The sequence below is a fragment of the Gasterosteus aculeatus genome, chromosome 16, assembly GCF_964276395.1.
Source record: "Gasterosteus aculeatus chromosome 16, fGasAcu3.hap1.1, whole genome shotgun sequence".
Classification (NCBI taxonomy): Eukaryota; Metazoa; Chordata; class Actinopteri; order Perciformes; family Gasterosteidae; genus Gasterosteus; species Gasterosteus aculeatus.
This window is the reverse complement of record NC_135704.1, coordinates 7,121,598-7,145,034: the sequence shown is the minus strand read 5'-3', so window position 1 is coordinate 7,145,034 and position 23,437 is coordinate 7,121,598. Positions and strand designations below refer to the sequence as shown.

Here is a 23,437-nt window from a genome sequence, read left to right as displayed (position 1 = left end):
ATATATGGTATAAGATATATGGACACACCATAATATATATATATACCTATTTCTAATTTCTATGTTACTTTTACGGCTGGTAATGTCTGTGTGTATGTGTGTGTGCCACATGGATTATTTTACAGTCGCCCCCCAGGTGTGTCCCAGGGCAGCTGATCTCTAAACCAGCTCCAGTGTGTTCGGCCTTAATAATGAAATACTGGTTACGGCATGCATGGGCTCAAAGATCACAACATTAATGAATGAATTTGGGAGGTTATAATTTTACTCTCAGTCCAGTCTCCATCCCTCCCTTGCCCTCTCTTTCTCCCTCTCTCTCCCACCCACCCGAGTGGCTCCACCCTCCAGTAGATATAAGTTGGGTCCTCAAAGTGTGCGTCTGTTATGAGCACAAATCCCAGGGTTCTCTCTGTGTGATTGTCTGTGCGCCTGCTTTTCCGGCTCTTAGCCTGACTGCATTGATTATTTCCCCATAAACGGCCGCTCACAAAGGTAAGCACTGTCCTATTATCATTATATTGTGTGTTTTACATGAGTTTAAAGCTCTTATTTGTACGATTGGTGCAACTTTTTATGGTGCAGCGGTTTGATAGTTGTTTGATTTCCTTTTCTTTCTGCTAGTGTTGTTCAACTAAATAATATGCATTCAATATATCTTCTAATTTGTTCACTTACATTTTGTTATGATAGAAATTGTAATTTGGGAGGAATGCATGGTGAAAATATTTTTATTGGGAAAATAGTTTTTTTCACTCTTTTAAAATGAAATGATTCCTTCTTCACAACTTATCCATTTTAATGCTATTTATAGCTCTAATTTAAATATAACATGATACACATACGTACAATAGTTTATCATTATTAACGTGACCGTTAGCGTAAATCCGGCACATCATCTTGCAGAGAGGCAGGCGAAACATCTGCTAAGCTGGAGTGGAGTTTCCAAGGCTGCTGCATCCCTACTTTGTCTGCTTTTTCCTTGAAGCCAAACTGTCAGATGTGTGTGACGGAGCTATAAGCAGCAGTTTGGTGAGAAGAGACTGCAGAGCAAACAGAGGCTCTGAGCAGCTCTGTCTCTCTGGCCTTTGCATCGATTCTCTGCCTTGTCAGTCACGGCGACAACTAAAGGACACACCTGATTGAGGGCAAAATCAGTTTATTTAAATCTATGTGTTTAGAGAGTTTAGGTTTTCACCTCATAAAGGCCTGTTAGAGTGATGCTACAGCTGAACTGTGTTTCAGGAAAGTCATCGGCCATTTAAACAGATCTGCCTTAAGAGAACAAAACCTTTTAAAAGGAACACAGTTTTTTAGTTGCATCACATTGAATTTATTATAAAATATTGGATCCATTTGGGAATTGTAGAATCAACATGGATTTGGCCTCAAGAAATTTCCATCCATTTCTCTTCTGTTCTTCAAGGTCATTTCACTTAATAATCCCTAAGCATCTAAAATTAAATGCATATTATATTGTGTTCAAATAAAACTATTGCACCAGTTTCTCAAGGTTTTCACTGTCCCTCACATCATAAGGGATCCTTCATCTGTTAATCCTATTTTCTCTCTCCTTTGCTTACTCACAGTATTAAATCTGTGTATGGTGCTTGCAGTGATCTTAGTGTGAGAAAGTGCAACAGACGCTGGTGCTGTGCACATGAATCAGCCTGCTTGCACTTATGTGTGTGTGTATGTGTGTGTGCACATTGTACCCTGCTGTACACATTATTCCGCCAACTCCAGGAATGCACTGGACAAAGGGAAGAAAAGCCAGAATAATGGTATATGGTGAAGGAGAGGGACAGAGGTAAACACTGCTCATTTAGCTGCACAGCTGTGGCACTGTGTGTGTGTGTGTGTGTGTGCAGTACCTCTATTCCTTTAGTTTGTGTACGAGGTCTGTTTGAACGAGGACGTTTGCAACGTGACTTGAAGAGGTGTTCATTTTATGAGGGGTGCTCCGTGATAAAAGCTGCATTTCGGGAGCCGAGGAGCTCAAAACGCTTTTCCCCTTTCTATGCGAAAACACGTCATCAATGGACTAACCAAGGTTGAGTGCAATGGGGCGGTTTGCTTATGTGTAAATTTGTAGATTTTTTGCGGCGCAGGGAGGAAGGCAATGTGCTTTGCTCTGTGATTTAAACACCAGCCTTTGGTCTGGTTACGAAAGGAGAAAGTGGAAGAGCATTTAGGTGCTAAATACCCCTTTCTTCCGTTATAAAAAATATAAACTTAAAGCACACGCAAAGCAAATACATGTGTACCTGTGTTAATGCTCAAACACAAGATGGATTGCTAAATCCTAGCACATAATGTGTTCATTGCTATTTCACCTCTTACATCCTTTCTGTGTTGCCAGTCCCTGTTCTGTTAGCAATGTGGTTTAAGGAGATGCTCCGTCTGCAAGGTCACAGACTGGCTTCAGGTCACTGAACCTGGATGTTTCCGAAGGGAGGAAGCGATAGAAACGAGGCAGAGGGGGAAGGACGTGCAGAACAGGCATTGCTCTGTTCACGCAGAGACACCCGCAGGAAGAAAAGGGAGATGGGGAGAAGACAGTTGTCTGACAGAGGAATGAGGATAGACAGATGTGTCTGGAGACAAGAGGAAGAATGTTGGGAGACCCGTCCCCCCAGCTGAACTCTGCCACTCAATGCGTGTGGAGTGAACAATATGAATCAAGCCCACCAGAAACAGGTTCATTTTGACACCTGAGGGATCCGCTGGCAGTTGTTCTAAATCAATATCAGTGATCCTGTCAAGCATTCGCAAGTATGTATGATGCAAACTTAAACATATCTGCATAACCTTTTCATTTATTACGCTATGCTTCCATGTTGCTATTTTTATCTTTAACGCACAGTGTAAAAACACTTTTCCACATTTCCCCAAAACAACAAGTTTGCAGCCTAAATCAAATAATTTGTCAATTTCCCCTAAAATAACTTTGACTCTTCAAATTTGACTAATTCTTATTTAACTCAGAAATCAGAAGTCAGAGGAAGGAGTAGCGTCACACTGGAGATGACTGAGATTCAGTACAAACAAGTCTGTAAACCTAGAGGGGTTTACTCGAGCAAGGATACCTACTGTTGGCAATACCGGTTGACTGCAACTCGTAACGCCGCTAAATACGCAAAATTAACCATTTTTCTTTATTTTTGCATAGCTGCCTTGGATTCTTAAGCCGTTTTTTGTAAGATTCAACCAACTTTAGGGTTCTGACTTAAGGCAACATTGAACGTTGAAATTTCCGACTGGCAATTTGGGAATTTTCAACCTCCCAGTTCATTAGCATTAAAAAGCTCCATACAGTACTTGTGTTTAGAGCGAAATACCCGCTAAAGATTTCTTATGAACTAGTTTTGCTAACAATCGATAACTTGAATGGCCATGCCAGCTCTCTTAAAACACTGCATTATTATTGTTATCATTATACTATTTGTTGTTAATGTTTAATGTTGCTGACCCCCCAAAAAACACAATCAACAATATTAATATAACAATAAACAAGTCACACCAAAGCATTTTAACTTGCCTCAATATTAATAATGAATTCCCACGCACTGTAGTTATGACAACCTTATTCTTTGGTACACATTTATTAAGGGTCGTACAGCGGCTGCATTTTTAATGAGATTTTCGCAGCTTGTTTAAACCATTGAACCAACTGGCTGTGGGTTAACAAAAACAACATCTCACAGACACATGATGCCCATGAGTCCTCACACGTCACACACCTGAATTTGGTGTGTTTTAATTAGTAAAATATAAAAATAAAGGATGGACATCTGGAAACAGTTGTGGAAACAGAGGCGGACACATACGTTACATAAAATGTAGACTACTTTCAGATCTGCCTTTTTTTGAGACTGTCTGGGCCGGCAGGACATGCTGACAGCTCACGGGTGGATGACCAGCTGCACGCAATTTTGGCAACAAATGTTGAAAAATTCGAGTCTGCGGATATTTGAACCTTCGTCGACCTCTGAGCTGTTTCTCAACGTAAATCTGTTGGCTTCATTTTGAGTGACAGAATTTACTGAATGTAATGGATATGCCAAGTGGGAAAAGGTGAATGATGAATTATGTAGAGTTGTTTCACTATTTCACTGTTGACTATTTATAAGGTGACATAAAAATCTACTGTTAAATGGATATTCAATATTGGTAACCTGAGCAAATTTCAAGATTTCAAGATTTTTGGTAGCATGGCTCACTTCACCACTTTTGTTAAGCCAAACCATGGGTGACATCTGAAAATGTTCCTGTTTAGTCACTGTTACGAATGACTGCTTGTCAGTGATTCATCGTTAAGGGAGGCGGATTGTTTTACACCTGCATGAAAAAGATTCAACTGTAAATCTCACAAATGAGAGAAACAGCCTACAACATGTTGCTGACACCATCATGACTTTGCAGATTTATAAGTGACTTCATGTCTGTCATTTGGAGGGAGACACTAAGTGAAGTAGAATTCTCTATAGTTGCTTTTGTCATAACTGAACTCTGCAGTTAGGAGTTTGGTGGTAAGTGTCAGAAAGTGGCCCGACTGTATAAACAAGTCTCTCTGCAAGCAACACGTATGTCGATTAATGTGGTGGAGGAAAGCAGGTAAGGACGGAGGGTGTTTCCATCACTCTGCGGTTGCCATGACAACATCATGGTGTTGCTAATGACACTGAACAGACCCTCGTTGTCGGTGCACGTTTTGTCAAAATATTTCCAACTTTTTAAAAACACCTGTGCACCCTCCCCACCCCATCTCACGCTACAGACACCTACACCCATTCCCCTACACACGCGAACAAACAAACAGAAACACACACGACAAAGTTTTTCAACACTCATTTTGTCATCTAATTCCTCTAAACAGAAATTCCAGTGATGAATATTTTTTTATAATGGGATCTTTTATGAAACATGTGAAAAAGAATATGTGTAAGCGAAATTGTGTCGGAACATTTTCATTTTCTGACCCCCACAGCCAGCCCTAACCTCTTAAAGGTAACCTACATAATACATCATCATATACAGAGTCACCCTTTGCAAAGAATCAGTCTCTCGCTCTCTCTCTGTATCAATTTCTCTTTACTTTTATTATTAGTAGCATCTAGAGAACCTTTTGTCGTCCACTTCCTTTACATCTGTGTATTGCCTTTAGACCTGACATTAGGATTTGTGGAACTGCTCACAGCTTCCATGGTGCGTTCAAAAAAAAGGTCTGTGTACTCATTGGGGAAAATTCAGCCGTATTCCTCCGAAATCTATGGTATGTTTGGCTTTTGTCGCTGTGGAAACTAAGTGGGCTTCTTTCAAAGGACAGCTCTCAAAGGGGGAGAGAGTGGCACGGCTACGTCAAAATCACCATTCGACTGAGAAAAGGTCAGAGGGCAGAAAAGATCCAAAGAGTTTATGATGGAGTAGACACAAAGATTGGGGCTTAGGATGTAAATTATAAATACAAAAAAAGTGTGGCAGAACATAAGTGAAATAAAACTGGCACGGAAATGGCCTTACTAAATGACGAAATAAAACAAGTAGACACTCAGAGGAGCAGTTTGTGGTTAGTTATTCACCTGCTTTTGAACCTGCTTTGCCTCGTTCGCTGTTACTGACCATTTCAAGCAGCTATAGGGTTAAAGACATAAATATACAGTTGAACCGCACAGCTGGAGCGTATCTCTGTTTGTTAAAAATTGCCCTTGTTTGACCAGACATCTGATAAGCACTTGCAGATGGCTATAGACATTTCTCACCAAATCATCCGTGCGTCATTGTGTGACATCTACTCACTTGAGTGTCTTGAGAATTTTTGAGTAAAATACCCGGTTAAATGTCGTCTGAGCAATGCATCAACAACAACAATGCTCTTTTGAACGGCCATTACACATAATGTGCAGTTTATTTGAATGGCATCCGCTGACAGGAAGTGAGCCTGGACACAAGCTGTTGCTTTGCAATGGAATTTCATAGAAACAACCTGATTTCACTCCCAACTCATCAAATACTGACTGATCAGAGATCAGAATTCAAGACATTTCTCTGAGGTTCTTCCTGAGATCCAAATGTTCCAAAATCACGTTCTAAAAGTAAGATTTTGGAAGACTCCAGATGGGTCATTTTTATCATAGCCCATGTGCTTTTCCTGATTAGAGATACATAGACCTGACAGTTGTGATTCACTTTTGTAGCTGTTGTTTGGCATTTACTTGATACCCCTCTTTCTATTTCTATCTTCAGAAAAGGTATTGAACAAATGTTTGTAATGTATGCTTCCAGTTCCAGTTTAATAGTTTCCAGTGGTTGATTTAAGGTGGTTATATGAAAAAATGCATACACATTCAAAAGGTTGGAATGATGTTTTTAACTATTGCAAAAGGCCCACACTTAACCAGTCTGTCTATTGCAAAGTCAGTTAGACAAAAAACGTCTCTTGTCTTCCTATGATAATATTACATGGTGACACTTTTCATCGTTTACACTTTTACACTCAAGTGCAACTGATCCAGATTGTTGTGTAGCTCCAATTTATATCAAGCAGTGGGTCACCTCATCAAGCTGCATGTTGAAAATGAGGCTGTTTACTTATCTCATAAACTTGAAAGTTCATCATTTTTCAGGAAACAATGTGCTAAAATAGCACATCTACTTTCTAATGTATGGGATTTAAACGCATAACCATCCCTCGTATCTGTTCCTCTCTACCTTCCATACAGGCCATGGCAATGCTTCCTCGTCCGCTCCCCCTGTTGCTGACACTATTACAGCTTGCAGTACTTACTTATATGAGTGCTGGGGCATACTATGGACACAAGCAACACCCTCAGCAATACCAACCAATGCAGCACCTCCAACACATGGGCAAAGAAGGCTTTCCCCAACAACAGTATCTTGGCAAAGAAGTACCATATATGCAGTATCCCCACTACAGGAAGGAGCTACACCCAATGCCTATGCACAAGGGCAAAGAAAACCTGCGTAAAGGGGGCGGCTATCATGGTGGCCAGGACAAAGGTGAGAAAGTTAAAATTTTCATAAACACATATGCACATTTTTAACACATGAGCTCAGACCCCAAAAGGTAAATATTTTTTAAATATATGTATAGTATCATAAACATACCAACTGGGTCTATATTATGTGTGTGTGTTTGTGCCGTTGATAACCAAAATGTTGTTTATATATTTTTAAAATCATAATCTCTGGCTGAATATCTATCTTATCTTATCTCATTCCTTGTCTGACCATTCCTCAGGTCAGACAATCCCAAGCGGGCCTGAGGGAATTCCCCAAGGAGAGCAAGGCCCTGCTGGGCCACCAGGACCAGAGGGACCCACGGGTCCTCCTGGACCTCCAGGGATTGGACAGCCTGGACTTGCAGGCCAACCTGGATCTCCTGGTCCACCAGGAGGGCCCGGATTTGGAAAACAAGGTTTGCCAGGACTGCCAGGAAAGCCAGGAGAAAAGGGTGATGCTGGACTCCAAGGAGAAATGGGCCCTGGGGGGGAAGAAGGGCCAGCCGGCCAGACAGGGCCTCAGGGTCCGCCAGGACCACCTGGGCTGCCAGGAATAGGTAAACCAGGAGGACAGGGATTACCAGGCCAACCCGGACCTAAAGGAGAGCCAGGTCACAAAGGTTTGCCAGGACTACCGGGACTACTTGGACCCAAAGGCAATAAAGGAATGGGACTACCTGGACAACCTGGTCACAAAGGGCTTCCAGGGTCTCCAGGACAGCCTGGCCCTCGAGGGCTAACTGGTTTTGGAAAGCCTGGCTTGAATGGGGCACCAGGACCACAAGGACCTCCAGGAGAGAAAGGACATCCTGGAGAGTTAGGACTATCTGGACCATCTGGTGAAAGAGGACAGCCTGGCCCACCAGGTCTACCTGGTCAAGGAAAGCCAGGTCAAAATGGCCTGCCAGGACAGCCAGGCATGCCAGGTGGGAAAGGTCATCCAGGACCACCAGGTTTGCCAGGAAAGCCAGGGCCTCCTGGATTTGGTAAACCAGGACTCCTTGGACCAAAGGGTGATAAAGGCATGGATGGGTCACTTGGACCTCCTGGACCAAAAGGAGAAAAGGGCCACGGAGGACTACCCGGTATGCTTGGACCCCCTGGAGCAAATGGTCCACCAGGTCCTCCAGGCTCAATGGGAATCCCAGGTGGTTTAGGCGCACCTGGTCCAAAGGGAGACTGTGGAGAAAGAGGGCATAATGGGTTAGATGGAGCCCAGGGTGACCCTGGTGCCTCTGGAATACCTGGTAAAGATGGTCTGCCTGGAGAGCAGGGAGAGCCAGGACCAAGAGGCCCACCAGGACCAAGTGGTGCAAAAGGAGACGATGGACACAAGGGTCTACCTGGTACCCCTGGTTCCCAAGGAGTGCCTGGGCCAAAGGGACAAGTTGGATTACCTGGCGGTGTTGGTCCTCAAGGTCCTAAAGGAATCCCAGGAATGGATGGAACAGCTGGACCAATTGGGTCGCCTGGGGTTCCTGGGCCAAAAGGAGATAACGGTGTACCAGGTCCACCAGGCATTGCAGGTGTGGGAAATCCAGGAATTCCTGGACCTATAGGACCTCCAGGAAAAGAGGGCTCACCAGGAACCCCTGGACAACCAGGTCAGCGTGGCCTTCCTGGACCGCCAGGCCCACCTGGAGCATCTGGTTTGTCTCCAGACCTGGTAGGAGTGCTCTCTGAGATGGGCCCTGGGATAGATGGTGTTAAGGCTGGTGGCTATAGTAAGAAGGGCAGGTATGGAGGCGATGGGGCCGAAGTGATGGGTGCCACTGGTTTGGAAATGCCAGCGTTCACAGCAGTAATAACAACTCCCTTTCCACCTGTGGACACCCCAGTCATCTTTGATAAGCTCTTGTACAATGGTCGCCAAAACTACAACCAAGAGACAGGAATCTTCACCTGTGACCTGCCTGGTATTTATTACTTTGCCTACCACATTCATTGCAAAGGAGGTAATGTGTGGGTGGCTTTGATGAGGAACAATGAGCCAGTGATGTATACGTATGATGAGCACAAAAAGGGATTTCTCGATCAAGCATCAGGGAGTGCAGTACTACCTCTAAAACCCGGGGACACTGTGCATCTTCAACTGCCCTCGGGTCAGGCGTCAGGACTTTATGCTGGGCAGTATGTGCACTCCTCCTTTTCAGGGTATTTGTTATATCCAATGTAAAGCCATAAACCGCAGGGGGAGAGGGGAGCTTCAGTGAGAACAAAGTGGGAGCATATTTTTGTATAATATAAAACATGATCAGAAATCCACTTTCTATGACTCAGCCGTCTTTGTAATGTAAAGTCAAGAAAAATGTTGATCTTGTCAGCTGCGATGAGAGGTGAGGGAAATTTGGAAGTATGCCGTTTTGCATGTACAGCAGCTTTTATACTTTATAGCCTTATAGTTCTGGCAATAAAAAAGTATGTTTAAAAAGGTATTGAAAGAACACCTCAAAGGTAAATGTATTTTCATGCCAAAAACCCATTGGAGTGGAATTCATAAAAAAAATATAAAGGGAACATGTGAAGAGTATACCAAAGGAGATAAAAGAAAACCGTAGAATTCTGGTTGCACAAAGGCACATTTCATTCCTGCACCTCCTCATACCTGGCAGCTACCCCATGCAGCAATGAATGTGAAATACTGTAGATGATCAAAAAGGCATATTCATTTTGATGGAAATCTACATTGTTTGCATATATGCTTCAGTATGAATACAGTTCCTTGATTAATACTGGCACGCATGTAAAAGGATCTCTTAAGATTGGCAATGCATTGGAAGCAACGCAGTTTGTTTAGAAACTAACACATTCCTGTGTAACCTGCAATGAGGAAATCTATTGCAGGAAGTTATTGCGTTGCTCACTAAAAAATTACCACATTTGCAGAATATAGTTTGAGAGCATCTCAGTAACTGTACAATGCCTTATGAATACAAATATTGGTGGTGACATATTGTAGGGAAATTAACGTGTCACTTGTAAGAGCACAAAAAATTATAAAATGAAAAAAAGGTAAGAATTCAATAACAACACGCATAGTATTTGTTGCTCACTGACATTTCCTCCAATGAGTAAGATTCAAAGAATGTAATATTAATTGTTAAATGTTTTAATGTTTGCTTATAGCTTCATCAGAGTGCAGATACGTTAGAGGTCAAACAAACACCTCATATTGCCTTGAGCTATAAAAATATTAAGAAATAAATTAAAATTAAATGTATTCTTACCTACTCTTTAATCTAAAATTTGACCGATTATATTCTGTAACTGTTTTGTAGGCTTAATACATTTGTAGTTGTAATGTCGGTATTCATAAAATGATGTCTGATTTGGGAAACAAATTGCGCATTGATCTCGATGAAATGAAATAGAAATGGTCGTTCATTCCCGCTGGTGTGATTTGTTTTGAAGCACGAAAACCGAATAAAGTTCCACAGCATCCTCGGTGGGTTACATTTAGTACATTTTGCAAGTATTGAATGTTACTGCAATTCATAAACACGGTAATGTCAATAATTTATTATTTGATGTGATGATGGCTGATCACCTGCAATGACAAGGGCATAAAGCATGATATAATTTCAAGGAAAATAAATGTTAATTCCACCATCCGACTATGGTGCTATTACTGTCATTGTAAGCAAAGATTTTATGTCTTGATGTTTTACGTTTGTTATTATTGTCCATGTTGTTTTTTCTAAATAAAATCTGTTTAATTCAAAAACAAATGATGAACTATTTGACTAAATATATATATATATATATATATATATATATATATATATATATATATATATATATATATATATATATATATATACACATTATACATTACATTGGGAGAGAGCATACCTGTCCTCATTGACACTTTGGGTCGGATTTCCTTCTACTAACGTTACCTGGTTGGTTGATAGACTAATAGGTAGATAATTAGGTAGATAAAGGTACACAACAATGTAACATACATTAGATTATACCAGCTATAAAACCTCGGCTCTATGGCAACTGGGCTGATTAGTTTGACCATATTAAGGATATGCTTTTAAACAACAGTTATGTTGATATCTTTGATCAATGCATTTTATGTTATCTTATATATACACGAAATACACAAAATGGTGCATTTTCCAGCTGTCTTTTCTGTCTCTCATCAGCAAAGCAGGTTAATTTGCGAATGGGCGTCCCGGCTGCCTGTGTGGTGTGTGCAAAGATGATGCTGATGCTGCGGTGGGAGGTCTTTACAGTGGGTTATGCGCATGCGCACACCGGCTTAAAACATCTGTCACATCTTTTGTTGGTAGATATTCAAACAACGAGCTCAGCCAGAGAAATACGCAGCGGTAAGTGTGGTTACTAATTGAAACAGTACGTGTTGTCATACTCGTACTTGCTGATAACTAAACGATGCCAGCTCCAACATACAGCACGTACCGTATCTGTTTAAATGTAACGTTAATGCTCGATGACATTAGCTAGCAAAAGCAGCTAACGCGCTAGCATGAGGCTAATCGGTTCGACCAATCTGCCCGAAATAACTTATTTTCGTTTTAAATCGTCGGTAGCAGTCCTTGGTAACGGGGTTAGACAACGGCCTGACTTCTTTTTGAATGATTTTAGGTTATTATTTACTTGATTTTGTGTCCCTTCCGATGTCATATTTCTCCTCAGTTCGCGTATCACTCTGTATTATGAAAAGAGTCGAAGGTTTTGTCTAGAACTGAAATAAATAGGCTAGTTGAGTAATCTATTGAGCAACCCAAAAAAGGAATTAGTAACTATTTTAAATATTCGGTTATTGTTGTGAGTATTTCAAGCCCAAAGTCCAAGCCTTACACAATTCCTCTTCCAGTCGTGCTCCTTTGTCCACCTCATGTGATAGACAATGAGGAAATATCTTTGACTATATGTGGGCTTTGGATTCCTGCTAAACAAGACATTGGAAAACATCACCTCAGGGTTTATGAAATTGTGATTGCCATTCACTATTTCCAAACGTATTAACCAAATAATCAAATAAGTATTCATTAAAAATAGGTAATTTTAGCCGATGTTGTTTCACTATTGGTCTTTGTTTTTGAGTAGGTCCCCCTTACCATGACATCACGGGTTGGTCTCAGAGCTGCTGGTACCAATGGAAGTGATTTCAGACACAGAGAGAGGGTGGCCCCAAAATACCAAATGTGGCAAGTCGCTTTTATTTATTCATGAAATTGGTTAATACACATGAATATTACCTCTGAATACGACAATGCTGCTTAACTAACCTTGTTTATCATTTTCATAGTGCTGCCTTGAAGTCAGAGGTGCGTAAGTTAAACCTGGTCCACCTTCTCCTCTGGTTGCTGGTGGCAGCGCAGGTGACCGTCAGCCACTTCGACCTGGTGTCACATGATACAGTGTCCATGCCGTACCAGTGGGAGTACCCTTACCTGCTCAGCCTCCTCCCTCTGCTCTGCAGCAGCCTGTCACTGCCAAATAACAATATAAGTTACCTGGTCTTATCCATGATCAGTGCAGGGCTGTTCTCTGTAGCACCACTCATTTATGGTGGAATGGAGATGTTTCCTGTAGCGCAGCAGCTCTACCGCCATGGAAAGGCCTACCGCTTTATTTTTGGCTTTTCTGCAGTGACTGTTATGTACCTCATTATGGTGGTTGCTGTTCAAGTGCATGCCTGGCAGTTATATTACATGAAGAAACTGTTAGACTCATGGTTCGACACCACTCAGGAGAAGAAGAAGAAATAATTGAGTGAAGAAAGCTGTGACTGGTCAAAATTGTTTATTTCCTAATTTATTTATGTGATCTGCATCTTATTCATGTATTTATCTATTTATTCAGTCACCAATTAATTATTGTTAAAAATGATACCTATACGAGTGTTTTCTAATGCAGATACAATGGAGTGAGATATTTCCTTAAATTATTATTTAGGTGTGTAGTGGCATCAAAGGAACATCCATGCATAAACAGGTTCTGCAATCATCCTGTTCCCTCTTCATCACTGTGGGATTGTGATTTATTTAACTCACAATACATTTTTTCAGAATGCATGTAAGCCATTAAAAAGAAAGTTGATCCAAAAAGATGTCTGTAGTGTTTTGTTTTCAGGTGTTCCCATTCAGCATCAGAAAGCCAGCTCAATACTGTCTATTGTAATGTGCGTTGTAAAAAAACTAAATACAATATGTTATATTTGTAAGTTGATCATCTTGACTATTAGGCGAGTCAGTCACAACGCACTTAGTTACTGACGGTCTGCGCCTGCGCACAATGAATGCCACGTAACGTTACTGGGTGACGTTGACGGTCGCGGTGGACACTTCCTGATGCTGGTAACCGGGTCTAGCCAGGCCAGCTAACAGATTTGATTTTCACGGTTTGGGGAAACCTGTGAGGCACAGCGGGGTCAAGTCGTCTGATTCAGGTCAAATACTTTATTTTGTTCGGGTCCAGCCGTATAATGGCTTTGTTTCAACCAGTTACAGAGCAGTGGCCGTCCGCTCTCTGTTTGAGTGGTGTTTAACTACGTTAGCTAGCAAGCTAAGTGGTTAGCTCCTCATATAGCAGCTAACATTAAACCTAACGTTATGTTCGCTGCGCAGGGAGCTAGCGGTACTCTAGCTCATCCCAAACAGTTGTCGAGGAAGATTCGTAGGAGTTACAAATAGGTCCGACACCAAGCAGTTCTTCCCTTGAGGAAGATGGACTTGATGTACGACTGTTTTCAGAAGGCTGGTGTAAATCGCCTTAGCTATGAATGCCAGTTAAAACTAACGTTAGTTGTTTCGTTACACTGGAAACCGATTCTGTTTTTTTTTGCTCAACAATTAAATTAAAGCAAGGTCCTTTTATCCAAATCCATGAAATGATACATTGGGGGATAACCAGTTCTATTGCTTTTAGCTGTGCATTTATGTGTCATGAATTGGGCTGTCAGCATTGACAGCAATACTGAAACGGCCTAGCTAACGTTAGCTGCCGCTAGCTGTCCACATACTGACAGATGACTATGCGAATGAGCGTGTTTTTAACGCAGCGTTATCTTGGCTTAAGTGACATTTAAAAATATAATTCCCATGTACCGAGGGTTTCTCCAACTTTTCATATGGTGCCAGTCTCCGGTGTTGTTATCCCCATTTAATTAACTGAGAAATGTAGCTATGTAGTGCATGCTAAACATTAGCTACCACACAATCCCTAGCATCCAGCCAATTATTCATCTGGCTTGGACAGTCAAAGCCGCAGCATTTAAGGAATGCAATTCACTAGTGTTTATTGTTCAAACTAGAACATCATACATTAACGTCACAGATAATCCAACTGCTGACTACTTACTATCGATGCGAGACGTGTTTTTATCACGAACCTTTAAGGCTGACTGACTAAACGTAGGGGACAGTTCCAGGATCACACACCAGCATTGGCGAGTTCTTGTGTTATATTTTTATCAAATTGTATTTTCGTAGTAAATCTAATCGCAGTTGAAAGATTTGATTATCATATCACCGGTTATTCTAATCTGTACTATTGGAGCCTTTGCCACCTCACAGGCTGATGTTTGACCCTTAGACTGGACTACAGAGTCTAACTGTGATAGACTGACTGCGAGGTATAATCTTTATTTTATTAGATAATGAGTATGAACATCTGTACCCTACGTGTCGATAGCCTCATTATTAAGGGTACTATTAAATATAAGAGAAGCACTTATCCTTAATATGTAACTGTCTTTAAAGTTGGCAAAACAGATCAGTTACAATAAAGAGTTCCATTGTCCTTTTTAATGTAATAAAACAACACATTTATATCATAAATAACATTACAGCAATGACTTGCCTGACCCTTACACAGCCAGTGTATTATCAAAGGCTCCCCTTTTGTCTATAATGATACATCTATATATTTTAATTATATTTTCTTCATTGATAACGTTTTCTATTTCCAAGACGCATGTGCATTATTTAGTAAATAACTGAGATCTGTCAATAATAAACAGGGATTATTGTGAGTATTTTTATTTAAATTTTCTTATCTTGTTGAAGCCTGAAGTTATACAAGACCTACTTTACGGTTTTATGAAAGTAACCTTTCTTCTGTAACTATCAACATGTGATCAAATTTAGTTCAATTCGGCTGTTGATAATTTGTCGTACTTTCTCAGCATTGAGAAAGAGGATGAAAGGTAGTGTGGCAGACTTGGTTCTTTTTTAAAACTAGCTTTCCTCTGACCCTGCGAAGTTGTGGGAGCAGAAGAGGTCGGACAGCACCATGAACGGCCAGCTGGACCTGAGCGGGAAGCTGATCATCAAAGCCCAGTTGGGCGACGACATCCGGCGCATCCCGATCCATAACGAAGACATTACTTATGACGAGCTGGTGCTGATGATGCAGCGTGTCTTCAGGGGGAAGCTGCAGAGTAACGACGAGGTTGCCATCAAATACAAGGATGAAGGTGCGTATATACATGGGCCCATTGCTCTAATTGGTCTCAAGGGTAAAAGTGGGAATGTAGACGGGGAGTGTTCCTGATGAACTAGTGAACTATTCTAATATACTGATTACATAACCACGTCATTTGTTTGACCTTTTCCTAGATGATGACCTCATTACCATCTTTGATAGCTCTGACCTCTCCTTCGCCATCCAGTGCAGTAGAATACTGAAGCTGACTTTGTTTGGTAAGATATCAAATGCATGTACTTTCTGCCCCACCCACACAGACATACACAGACATGCTGTGTGGGTAATTTTGCAAACTTTTCAATGTCTTAAATCATGTGATGTCTTCCATAATGATGAACTGTAACCCAAGATGTTTCGCATCAGCTGTTACAGCAATCCGTCACTGGGGGGCAGTCCAGTTTATGTTTCGCAAAACAAATCTTCGCTCCCCTTTGTCTGTAAGAAGTTTGACTACACTCCCTTCTGACTAATTTGGGTTGGAATTTCTGTGTGTTTCTAAGCGCTCGTTCAGCAAGCAAACAAACAAACAAAATGACCGTCACTAGATGATTGTATGCCCAAAGTATTTCCATTCAATTCACTATCAATCAAGTTTGATTTTCATCATTTTAAATACTTGAATCAGATATTATGAGTTGATATGAGTTACATGAACAAAAAATAAAAACAGAAATTTGTGGGCACAAAAGCAAAGTTGAAAGCTAAGTATATGGTAATGTAGGTAATTCCACCCTCTCCTTCATCCATCCATCCATTAGTTGTACATGCTTCTTCAGGGTCACAGGGCCCTCGAGCAAACTCCCAGGGAAATTGAATTGGGTCTCGGCACAGTGGCGAATGACCCTGTGCATCTCTGTTCAGCATCGTCCAACCAAACAGGGAAACCTGTGTGAGAAAACAGCCTCCTGCGTTCACCATTTGATAGCTTTATTTCTATTTCATCAAAAAAAGCACAACAAAGTGGCTTTGCTGGTGACACTGAAGATTTGTGTCCCTCTGTCGATCCGGCTGCTGTGGTGAGCTGCTTTGTCGGTTCAACCATGAGATGTATGAGCGCTGTAATCCCAGGTATTTAGAGCATGGAGCCGACCGCATGGGAAAAGGTCCTCATTCATAATGGGTCCATACTAATTATAGTAGTTTAACAGCTTTTCCAGACCAATGAACATCATGGCTATTGGTGTACACTGTTTAATTTACATCAGCAGATAATACTGCTTGTGATGATGAACACGTATGTCAGTTTTTGTTTGGTTTAGAAGCTGTTGACACATTTGTGTACGGTTTGATTTTGATTATCCTGTAAGCTGATGGCTATAACGTTTCTCTAGATCAGGATTTATGTGATTGGGCAGCTCCTTTTTAGAGGCAACCTCAAGTGGTTATTGATTACAAAAAAGCCCCATTAATAAAGGTATGAATATGTGACTGTTGTCTGCTGCGTCCAGGTATCGGGTACTATCAATTACCCTCTTTGAGGTGTCACACACAAATGGAGTGAGCTGTGCAGAAGCAGAGAAATGTTTGTCTTTTTTCGTCTCGTGCTCCCAAAAAATACGATATACGATTTGTATAATTTGCTCACTCGTACCCGTCTCCTGTTATCCGCAGTGAATGGTCAGCCGCGGCCTTTGGAGTCTAGTCAGGTGAAGTACCTGCGCAGGGAGCTCATTGAGCTCAGGAACAAAGTCAACAACCTCCTGGATAGCCTGGAGCCCCCCACAGAAACTGGTCTGGCTGCTAAAGCACCTGACAGTGGTAAGCGCACACACACGCACACACACGCACACACACATGCAATCTGGCTGATCGGTTGTTCACCAAGAGTGTATGTTAGTCGTTCATAATCAAAGGAAATGTAAATTAACATGCCTATGTGCTATTTGTCTACCATGTTCTCATTTCTATGAGGCTCACTGTAAGAAAGAGGGCACGCTTGTTTGGGTGGAAAACCCGTACAAAGAGAAACGGTCACAGTGGAATTAAATGAATACTCCGCTTCTCTCTCAGTTAGTATATTATTATTATTATTATTAGAAATAATAAAAACATCATTCTGTGTTTGTCATTTAGCTTGAATCTAGGAATGAAATGAATCGGTGATCTGGATAGCATTGGCTTTAAAAAAACACTTTAATCCTCATACCTCTTGTACCAGTCTGTGTTATTGGTGTGATGACAAACAACTGGTTCAAATGCTGCGTACGTGCATCCCGTTAGTGCTCTGCATTTTGTCTTTGTCTCTGCTGCTACTGAAACATTTCTGTCTCCGTGGTCTTTAGAATCGGTGGATGGTCGTGAAGGCCGAATGATGGCAGCAGACACCACAGTGAAGCACGCCCCCCCGGTCAGCGCCGCCAGCATGTCTGCTTTCGACCCGCTAAAAAACCAGGACGAGGTCAGCAAGAATGTCATCTCGGCGTTCGGCCTGAGTGAGGACCATGCGCCAGGTACTCCACCCCGTTTGGAAGCAGAGCGATTGAATGTGTTTGCTTCTGATGTGCAGCTCTCGCTTAAAGCTCTTTGTGCTTCCTCCCCGTGCCGCCCGTAGCTCCTCAAGCGCTCGCCCCAGAGGAGCGCTCAGGAACCCCTGACAGCATCGCCTCCTCGTCGTCAGCAGCCCCTCAGCCAGTGGGGCCCCCTCAGCCACAGGCCCCCTATGCCGGAGTGCAGCAGGGAGCCCCAGCTGCCATGGATGGTGAGACACACACACACACACACACACACACACACACACATTATCCAAATGTCCTGGTTCACACACAAACGGTAAATAAAACCCTATAGAACACATCTAGATGTACGACAACACAAGAAATTAAATTGCCACTTCAAAGTGCAGTGAATCCTTGTTGTCATGAGGTCACTCAGTCAGCCATTCAGATCATTGCTTTGTTTGAGATGTAATTTCATGCCCTCTCAAAATGATTACACATTCAAATTTAATAGACTAAGATCAACTAATGCACCAGATCCTGCTACACTACCTTTGTTTAGTTAGCTGTGTTGAGGAGAACCTTGTTCTTTATGTCTCTGTGGATAACAAGCAGCACTCTTATCCAGCCAGCCGGTAGACCAAGAGAACTGTTCGGAATCTCCGAGAAACAAAAAAAATACTTTGAATAATATTTTATGGACAGTACTCCCTAAAAGCCTGCACATCTAGATGACAAATACTAGTGGACACGCATAAAACAATTCAGTTCTCCTATGAATATTTTATTGATTACTTCCAGTGGCAGAGGAGGAATTATCCAGCTTGTTACTCCTGTTTGTGTAAAGATCGTCCCAGGCAGGTGCAGCCACAGAGCACCGGCCCTTTGCATTGTTTACCACATTGTTGTAAGTGGATCGGATCGTTTTCGTGACTGGATGAGGAGACCACTGGAGGAATAAAAAAGGGCGGGGGGGCCGGGGAGTTAATGTAATGTTTTGAGAGCTGTAACGTCCTCAGAAAACTGTGGATTCCCAACCTGCTACGCTGAGGATCAGTACGCATGTGGTTTGACTGCTGTGGTTTGTGGTCCGGCCTGACGGCTCGGCTCAGGCCGTAGAGCTCAGTAAGAGCCTCGTCGATCCGAATGTAGACTTATTCAAGCACAAGGTCAGCCTACAACAACAAGCCTACAACAACCCCCCCCCCCCCCAGAATCTTAAATGATGATATTGAAATAGAGTATCAAAATATGGTCCCCACATTCTGACGTACACTTTCCCTTTCCTTTCCTGTTTGTGATCCAAATCGATAGACCATGTGCCGTGTATTTGGCTTTTGCTGTGGTGTTCTGAGCAGGTGAGCCGGGGGGACTCTGTGCTCTGCAAATGGGTTTTCCCCTTCAGCACTTTGTGGCTTTATGAGCTTATTTGGCAGCTGCAAGGAAGAAAGATTAAGAATTGTATTATGCCGAGTGATTGCGGCAGCTCCGGAGGCTTTTCTTGTCTTCCAAAGACCCACACAATATATTTCAGGCTTCGTAATCATATTTTGTTGGATCAGGCTTTATTGTTTAGGGTCCTTCTTCATCTCTTGAATCACTTCCAAGGCTGGTTGGCACGCAAAGCCATAAAGATCCTCCCCAGCCTCATCTCCCACTCGACCCTTTCCTCCCATTATTCCGCTCTCTGGCTGCGGCCTGTTTGTCTGTACAACAGCCTTAAGGCGAATCAAAACAGATGCACAAGACTTTACAAGAGGTAATACTTCAGTTCGGATGCCAACTGAGCACATGTGGCCTTTTTTAAAGCCAGCCATAAGCTCACGTTCAATGCAAGTTTACGTTATCTGTTACCATAAGAATGCTGCTAACGAGATCCATACGCAGCCGGCGTACCTGTTGTCTGTCAGATGCTGATCGACCGCTGGCAGTATGTGTGCAAGACGGAGAGAAAGCGCAAACACGTGTACACGTGGCGAGAGCTTAGGCACTTGCACGAGGCTCTTAATCAAATAGGCCAGCACGATATTGGTGTGTTTATTTAAGAATAGGACCTCGTTGTCATTAATCTTTGTTGAGGCATGTTTGGAGGTCAGCAGGACTACAGCCAAAACGCTTCTTCGTTCCAGTATTTTGAATTATTAGACAAAAAAAGTTGTTTCTGAGTGCATTGATGTTCTCTGATAAGTCACTTCTCTGCTGTAAAGTGTTCATGTCTGTTCAAGCAGAGCTTGTACCTGTTTGTCTTTACCCCGATATGTATATGACAGGCAGGACATCTGGGAGTACAGTTTAGGTCTTATTAAGGAGAGCGCTACTATGCAAAGTCTTTGTCTGCTCGATGAGAAAATTAGTTTTCATGTCTTTCGAAACGTGAAAATGTGCAAAAGCATCACTCTCGAGTAGAGATGGGTATCGTTTGGGGGGTTTTCTGATATTGGTGCTGCAGGGGTAGAGCGGGGAACCGCAAAGTTGGTGGTTCGAGTCCCTGCTGCCCAATGTCCCATCTCGAAGCGTCCCTGAACCCCTAATTGCTCCCTGGGCAAAAATGTAAAAAGCCACGGGTTACAAATGTAATGTAAATCGCTTTGGATAAAAGCGTCAGCTAAATGACCTTTAATGTATCTATTATTCATTGGAATTTTGGGAATATTAATCATTTTAGATGTATGCTCATTGTGCAGGAACTAAAATTGGATTGACGCTCCTTGTTCGTCTCATTTATTGACGTAATGATTGAGTGTTGCCACCAGAGGCTCCAGAGACTCGTTTTCTGATCTAACGTAACTTACGTGGGATTTTCCAAAACCAAAAACCCTAAAGGCAGACGCAGCTCCGCTCTTGGACTCAAGTTGTGTTGGTGCGTCTCTGGTCTCTCGTTGTTCCTCCGGTTTCGCTCTTTTCCGTGTTTTCATGTAGCAACAGAGTTGCTTCTGGTTGTGAGCTCTACCCAGCATGCAGTTTGGCGGGGTCATTTTTAAATGTACAATTATTAGTGTTACAACATCAGTTGTTATGGCTAAACACCGGTATGAACGGTACCGTATCTACACCGATACTACACCGACACTGATAAGTGTTACATAAAGCCTCAGGCCGCCCTGTGTGTCCAGAGGCCTTTTAAGGCACGAGAGTAAGAAGACTGGAGCTGTGGAGATGATGATGGCCGTCCCCCTCTGCAAGTATGCAGCGCGGACTTGTCAAGTTATTGTTAATGAAGGTGCAACAGGAGGTCACCTACTGCAAACATGACACACATACTGTAACACAACTCCTTGCCTGAGCTATGGATGTAGCTGTGCGCCAGGTATTGTATGCATGCAGCTAACTGAATTTAAGTGCTTTACAAACTTTAACTTTGTTAACTTTTATACCGATAGATGTACTGGATAATTGCTCATTTTGGCATTGGCCGTCACTTTGGTTCTGTCTGTTTTGCTGATGATGCTCATCCCTGTCTCTTCAGGTCAGGTGTATCAGCAGTACCAGGCTCCAGGTGGATACCCACCTCAGCAGCCGGGCGCCCCCCCTCAGCAGCAGTACAGTATGCAGTACTCTGGTAAGAGTCAAAATGAACGAAAGAAGTAGCCGATGTGTCTGGGCTCTCCTTCCTCTCGAGGATGGATTAAAGAGACTCCATTCCTCCCTCCCTCTCTCTGCAGGATACAGCACTCAGCCCGGAGCCCCTCAGCCCGGCCCGCAGCAGCAGCAGCAGCAGCAGTTCCAGAACTACCCTGCTCCCTCCTCCCAGGCTTCTGCCCCCGCTCCAGCTCCAGCTCCGGGCTTCCAGGGTGGCCAGCAGCAGCCCCATCCAACACAGGCAGCCCAGCAGTATCCACCAGGAGCCTTCCCTCCCCAAAACTATACCTCCCAGGCATCCCAGCCTGCCAACTACACCCTCCCTCCCAGCACCCAGCCCGGCTCAGGATACCAGCCCCGCCCGGGGTACACCCCGCCCCCGGGCAACACTGTTACCCCTCCACCAGGAGCTGCTAACCCGTACGCCCGCAACCGCCCACCGTACGGCCAGGGTTACGCCCAGCCGGGCCCCGGGTACCGGTAAAAGAAGATGGCGGCTGCCACTGATCCACACCGGCCCCTTAACCCTTCCCATAAGTGTGGAACAGTTTTAAGTGGGTGCTAGAAACACGGCTCTGTACAACCCCCCCCTCCCCCCTCCCCACCTCCACCGTCCCATACAAATAGCAAGTCCAAATATGAAACAAGCACCCCCACCCCCACTTCCCCAGTCTGATGGTTTGTATACCGCTCTGGCCCTGGTGTACGCTCCCTGCCTTATTCGCCCCCCTCCCCTCTTGTCGCCACCTCTACTGTCTGCTCTTCCCTCTTGTATCAGTAATGATGTGATCTGTCTGTCTGTCTGTCTGTATGCACACACCTGGGAGACCAAAACAGGCTGCTGCACAAGTCCTTCGATCTTTTCATGGTCGCCCTCCACAAGCGAGTGAGATCACGCGCGACGATGAGACGAGACGATGAGATGAGACGTTCATAAGACACTATCTAAATTAAAAGTAACCCTTTCGGTGTTTGTTTCTGTCAGTTTTTATCTTGATTTGATCAATTTCACAACCATGTCGGTATTAATGATGTGTGAATGAAACTGCCCCATGTTGGGAAAACTAGTAAAGTGATGGCTCATGGGAAGTGTAGATCCCAGTGTCACAAAGAAGGCTTCTTTTGTATAGCGAATTATATCATCTCCATTAAAGCTTGCTACTCCTCTTTATCTTATCACTGGTTTTTACTAATAAATCAAATTCTGCCCTCATGTGAGATTAGTTGTTTATGTATAAACTGTAACTTTTTGTTCTTGAACCTAATAAAAGATTGAGACCCAGTTGGGAGTTTTTATCTTTTTGTTATGACTTGCTGTTGGCCTACATGTTGTTTTGACACTTCCTCACTGTTTGGTTTCTGACTGATTCTTGGCTTCTCTCCCCCCCCCACACCAAGAGTTGGAAAAATGCAACGCTGGTATCGTTTTCGTGCCTGTGTAATTGTGCTTGGCCTCGACATGCGGCATGGGAGTAATGTGGATGCATTTCATGTCGTCACGTTGCTTGAAAGAAATTGAGCCCATCGGGTTTATTGAAGATAATTTGGAGAAGTGTGTTCAGCTTTGCCCTTCAGCTTATCTGCCAAACCAAAATCCACTTCCTGAGGTGTTATTAGTACTGTTCGCACAATGTTTGGAATTTAATAAACTGATCTACTAATGCCCTTCTGCATGAGTTCAATGCCATATTAAATTCTTCTTCATTCATTCTCACTCATCCGTGGAAGATTTGAGTTGAAGGTGCAGCCAAGCGTTGCGAGCTAAAGTGCAAGTTTAGTGATTCACGACTGAACATGCTACACTGTCAACATTAGCCCTGAATGGTACCACATATTTTATTGTATAATTAGGTGTAACGAACATACGACTCAAGAGTGTATTGAAATTATTATAAGTCTACTGAGTTACTTTTACGATTTCCCAAAACATAATTCACC

The 23,437-nt window shown here is 42.8% G+C and overlaps 3 protein-coding genes across 3 annotated transcripts; all 3 read left to right on the top strand.

Annotated features, from left to right (window-relative positions):
• Window positions 1-367: 367 nt before the first annotated feature.
• LOC120834090 (uncharacterized) lies at window positions 368-10,747 on the top strand. Its single transcript, XM_040201875.2, has 3 exons — window positions 368-492; window positions 6,720-7,017; window positions 7,259-10,747. Exons 2-3 carry the CDS (start codon window positions 6,808-6,810, stop codon window positions 7,574-7,576), a joined length of 528 nt encoding a protein of 175 aa, XP_040057809.2. The 5' UTR covers window positions 368-492; window positions 6,720-6,807; the 3' UTR covers window positions 7,577-10,747.
• Window positions 10,748-11,248: 501 nt separating this feature from the next.
• Window positions 11,249-13,105, top strand: jagn1a (jagunal homolog 1a). Its single transcript, XM_040201932.2, has 3 exons — window positions 11,249-11,359; window positions 12,102-12,202; window positions 12,304-13,105. The coding sequence occupies exons 2-3, from the start codon at window positions 12,114-12,116 to the stop codon at window positions 12,764-12,766; spliced, it is 552 nt and encodes a 183-aa protein (XP_040057866.1). The 5' UTR covers window positions 11,249-11,359; window positions 12,102-12,113; the 3' UTR covers window positions 12,767-13,105.
• A 145-nt stretch (window positions 13,106-13,250) lies between these two features.
• On the top strand, window positions 13,251-22,781 carry tfg (trafficking from ER to golgi regulator). The gene is made up of 8 exons (XM_040201909.2): window positions 13,251-13,446; window positions 15,261-15,474; window positions 15,617-15,700; window positions 17,097-17,243; window positions 17,768-17,935; window positions 18,037-18,183; window positions 21,387-21,479; window positions 21,583-22,781. The coding sequence occupies exons 2-8, from the start codon at window positions 15,291-15,293 to the stop codon at window positions 21,981-21,983; spliced, it is 1,224 nt and encodes a 407-aa protein (XP_040057843.2). The 5' UTR covers window positions 13,251-13,446; window positions 15,261-15,290; the 3' UTR covers window positions 21,984-22,781.
• The last annotated feature ends 656 nt before the right edge of the window (window positions 22,782-23,437 follow it).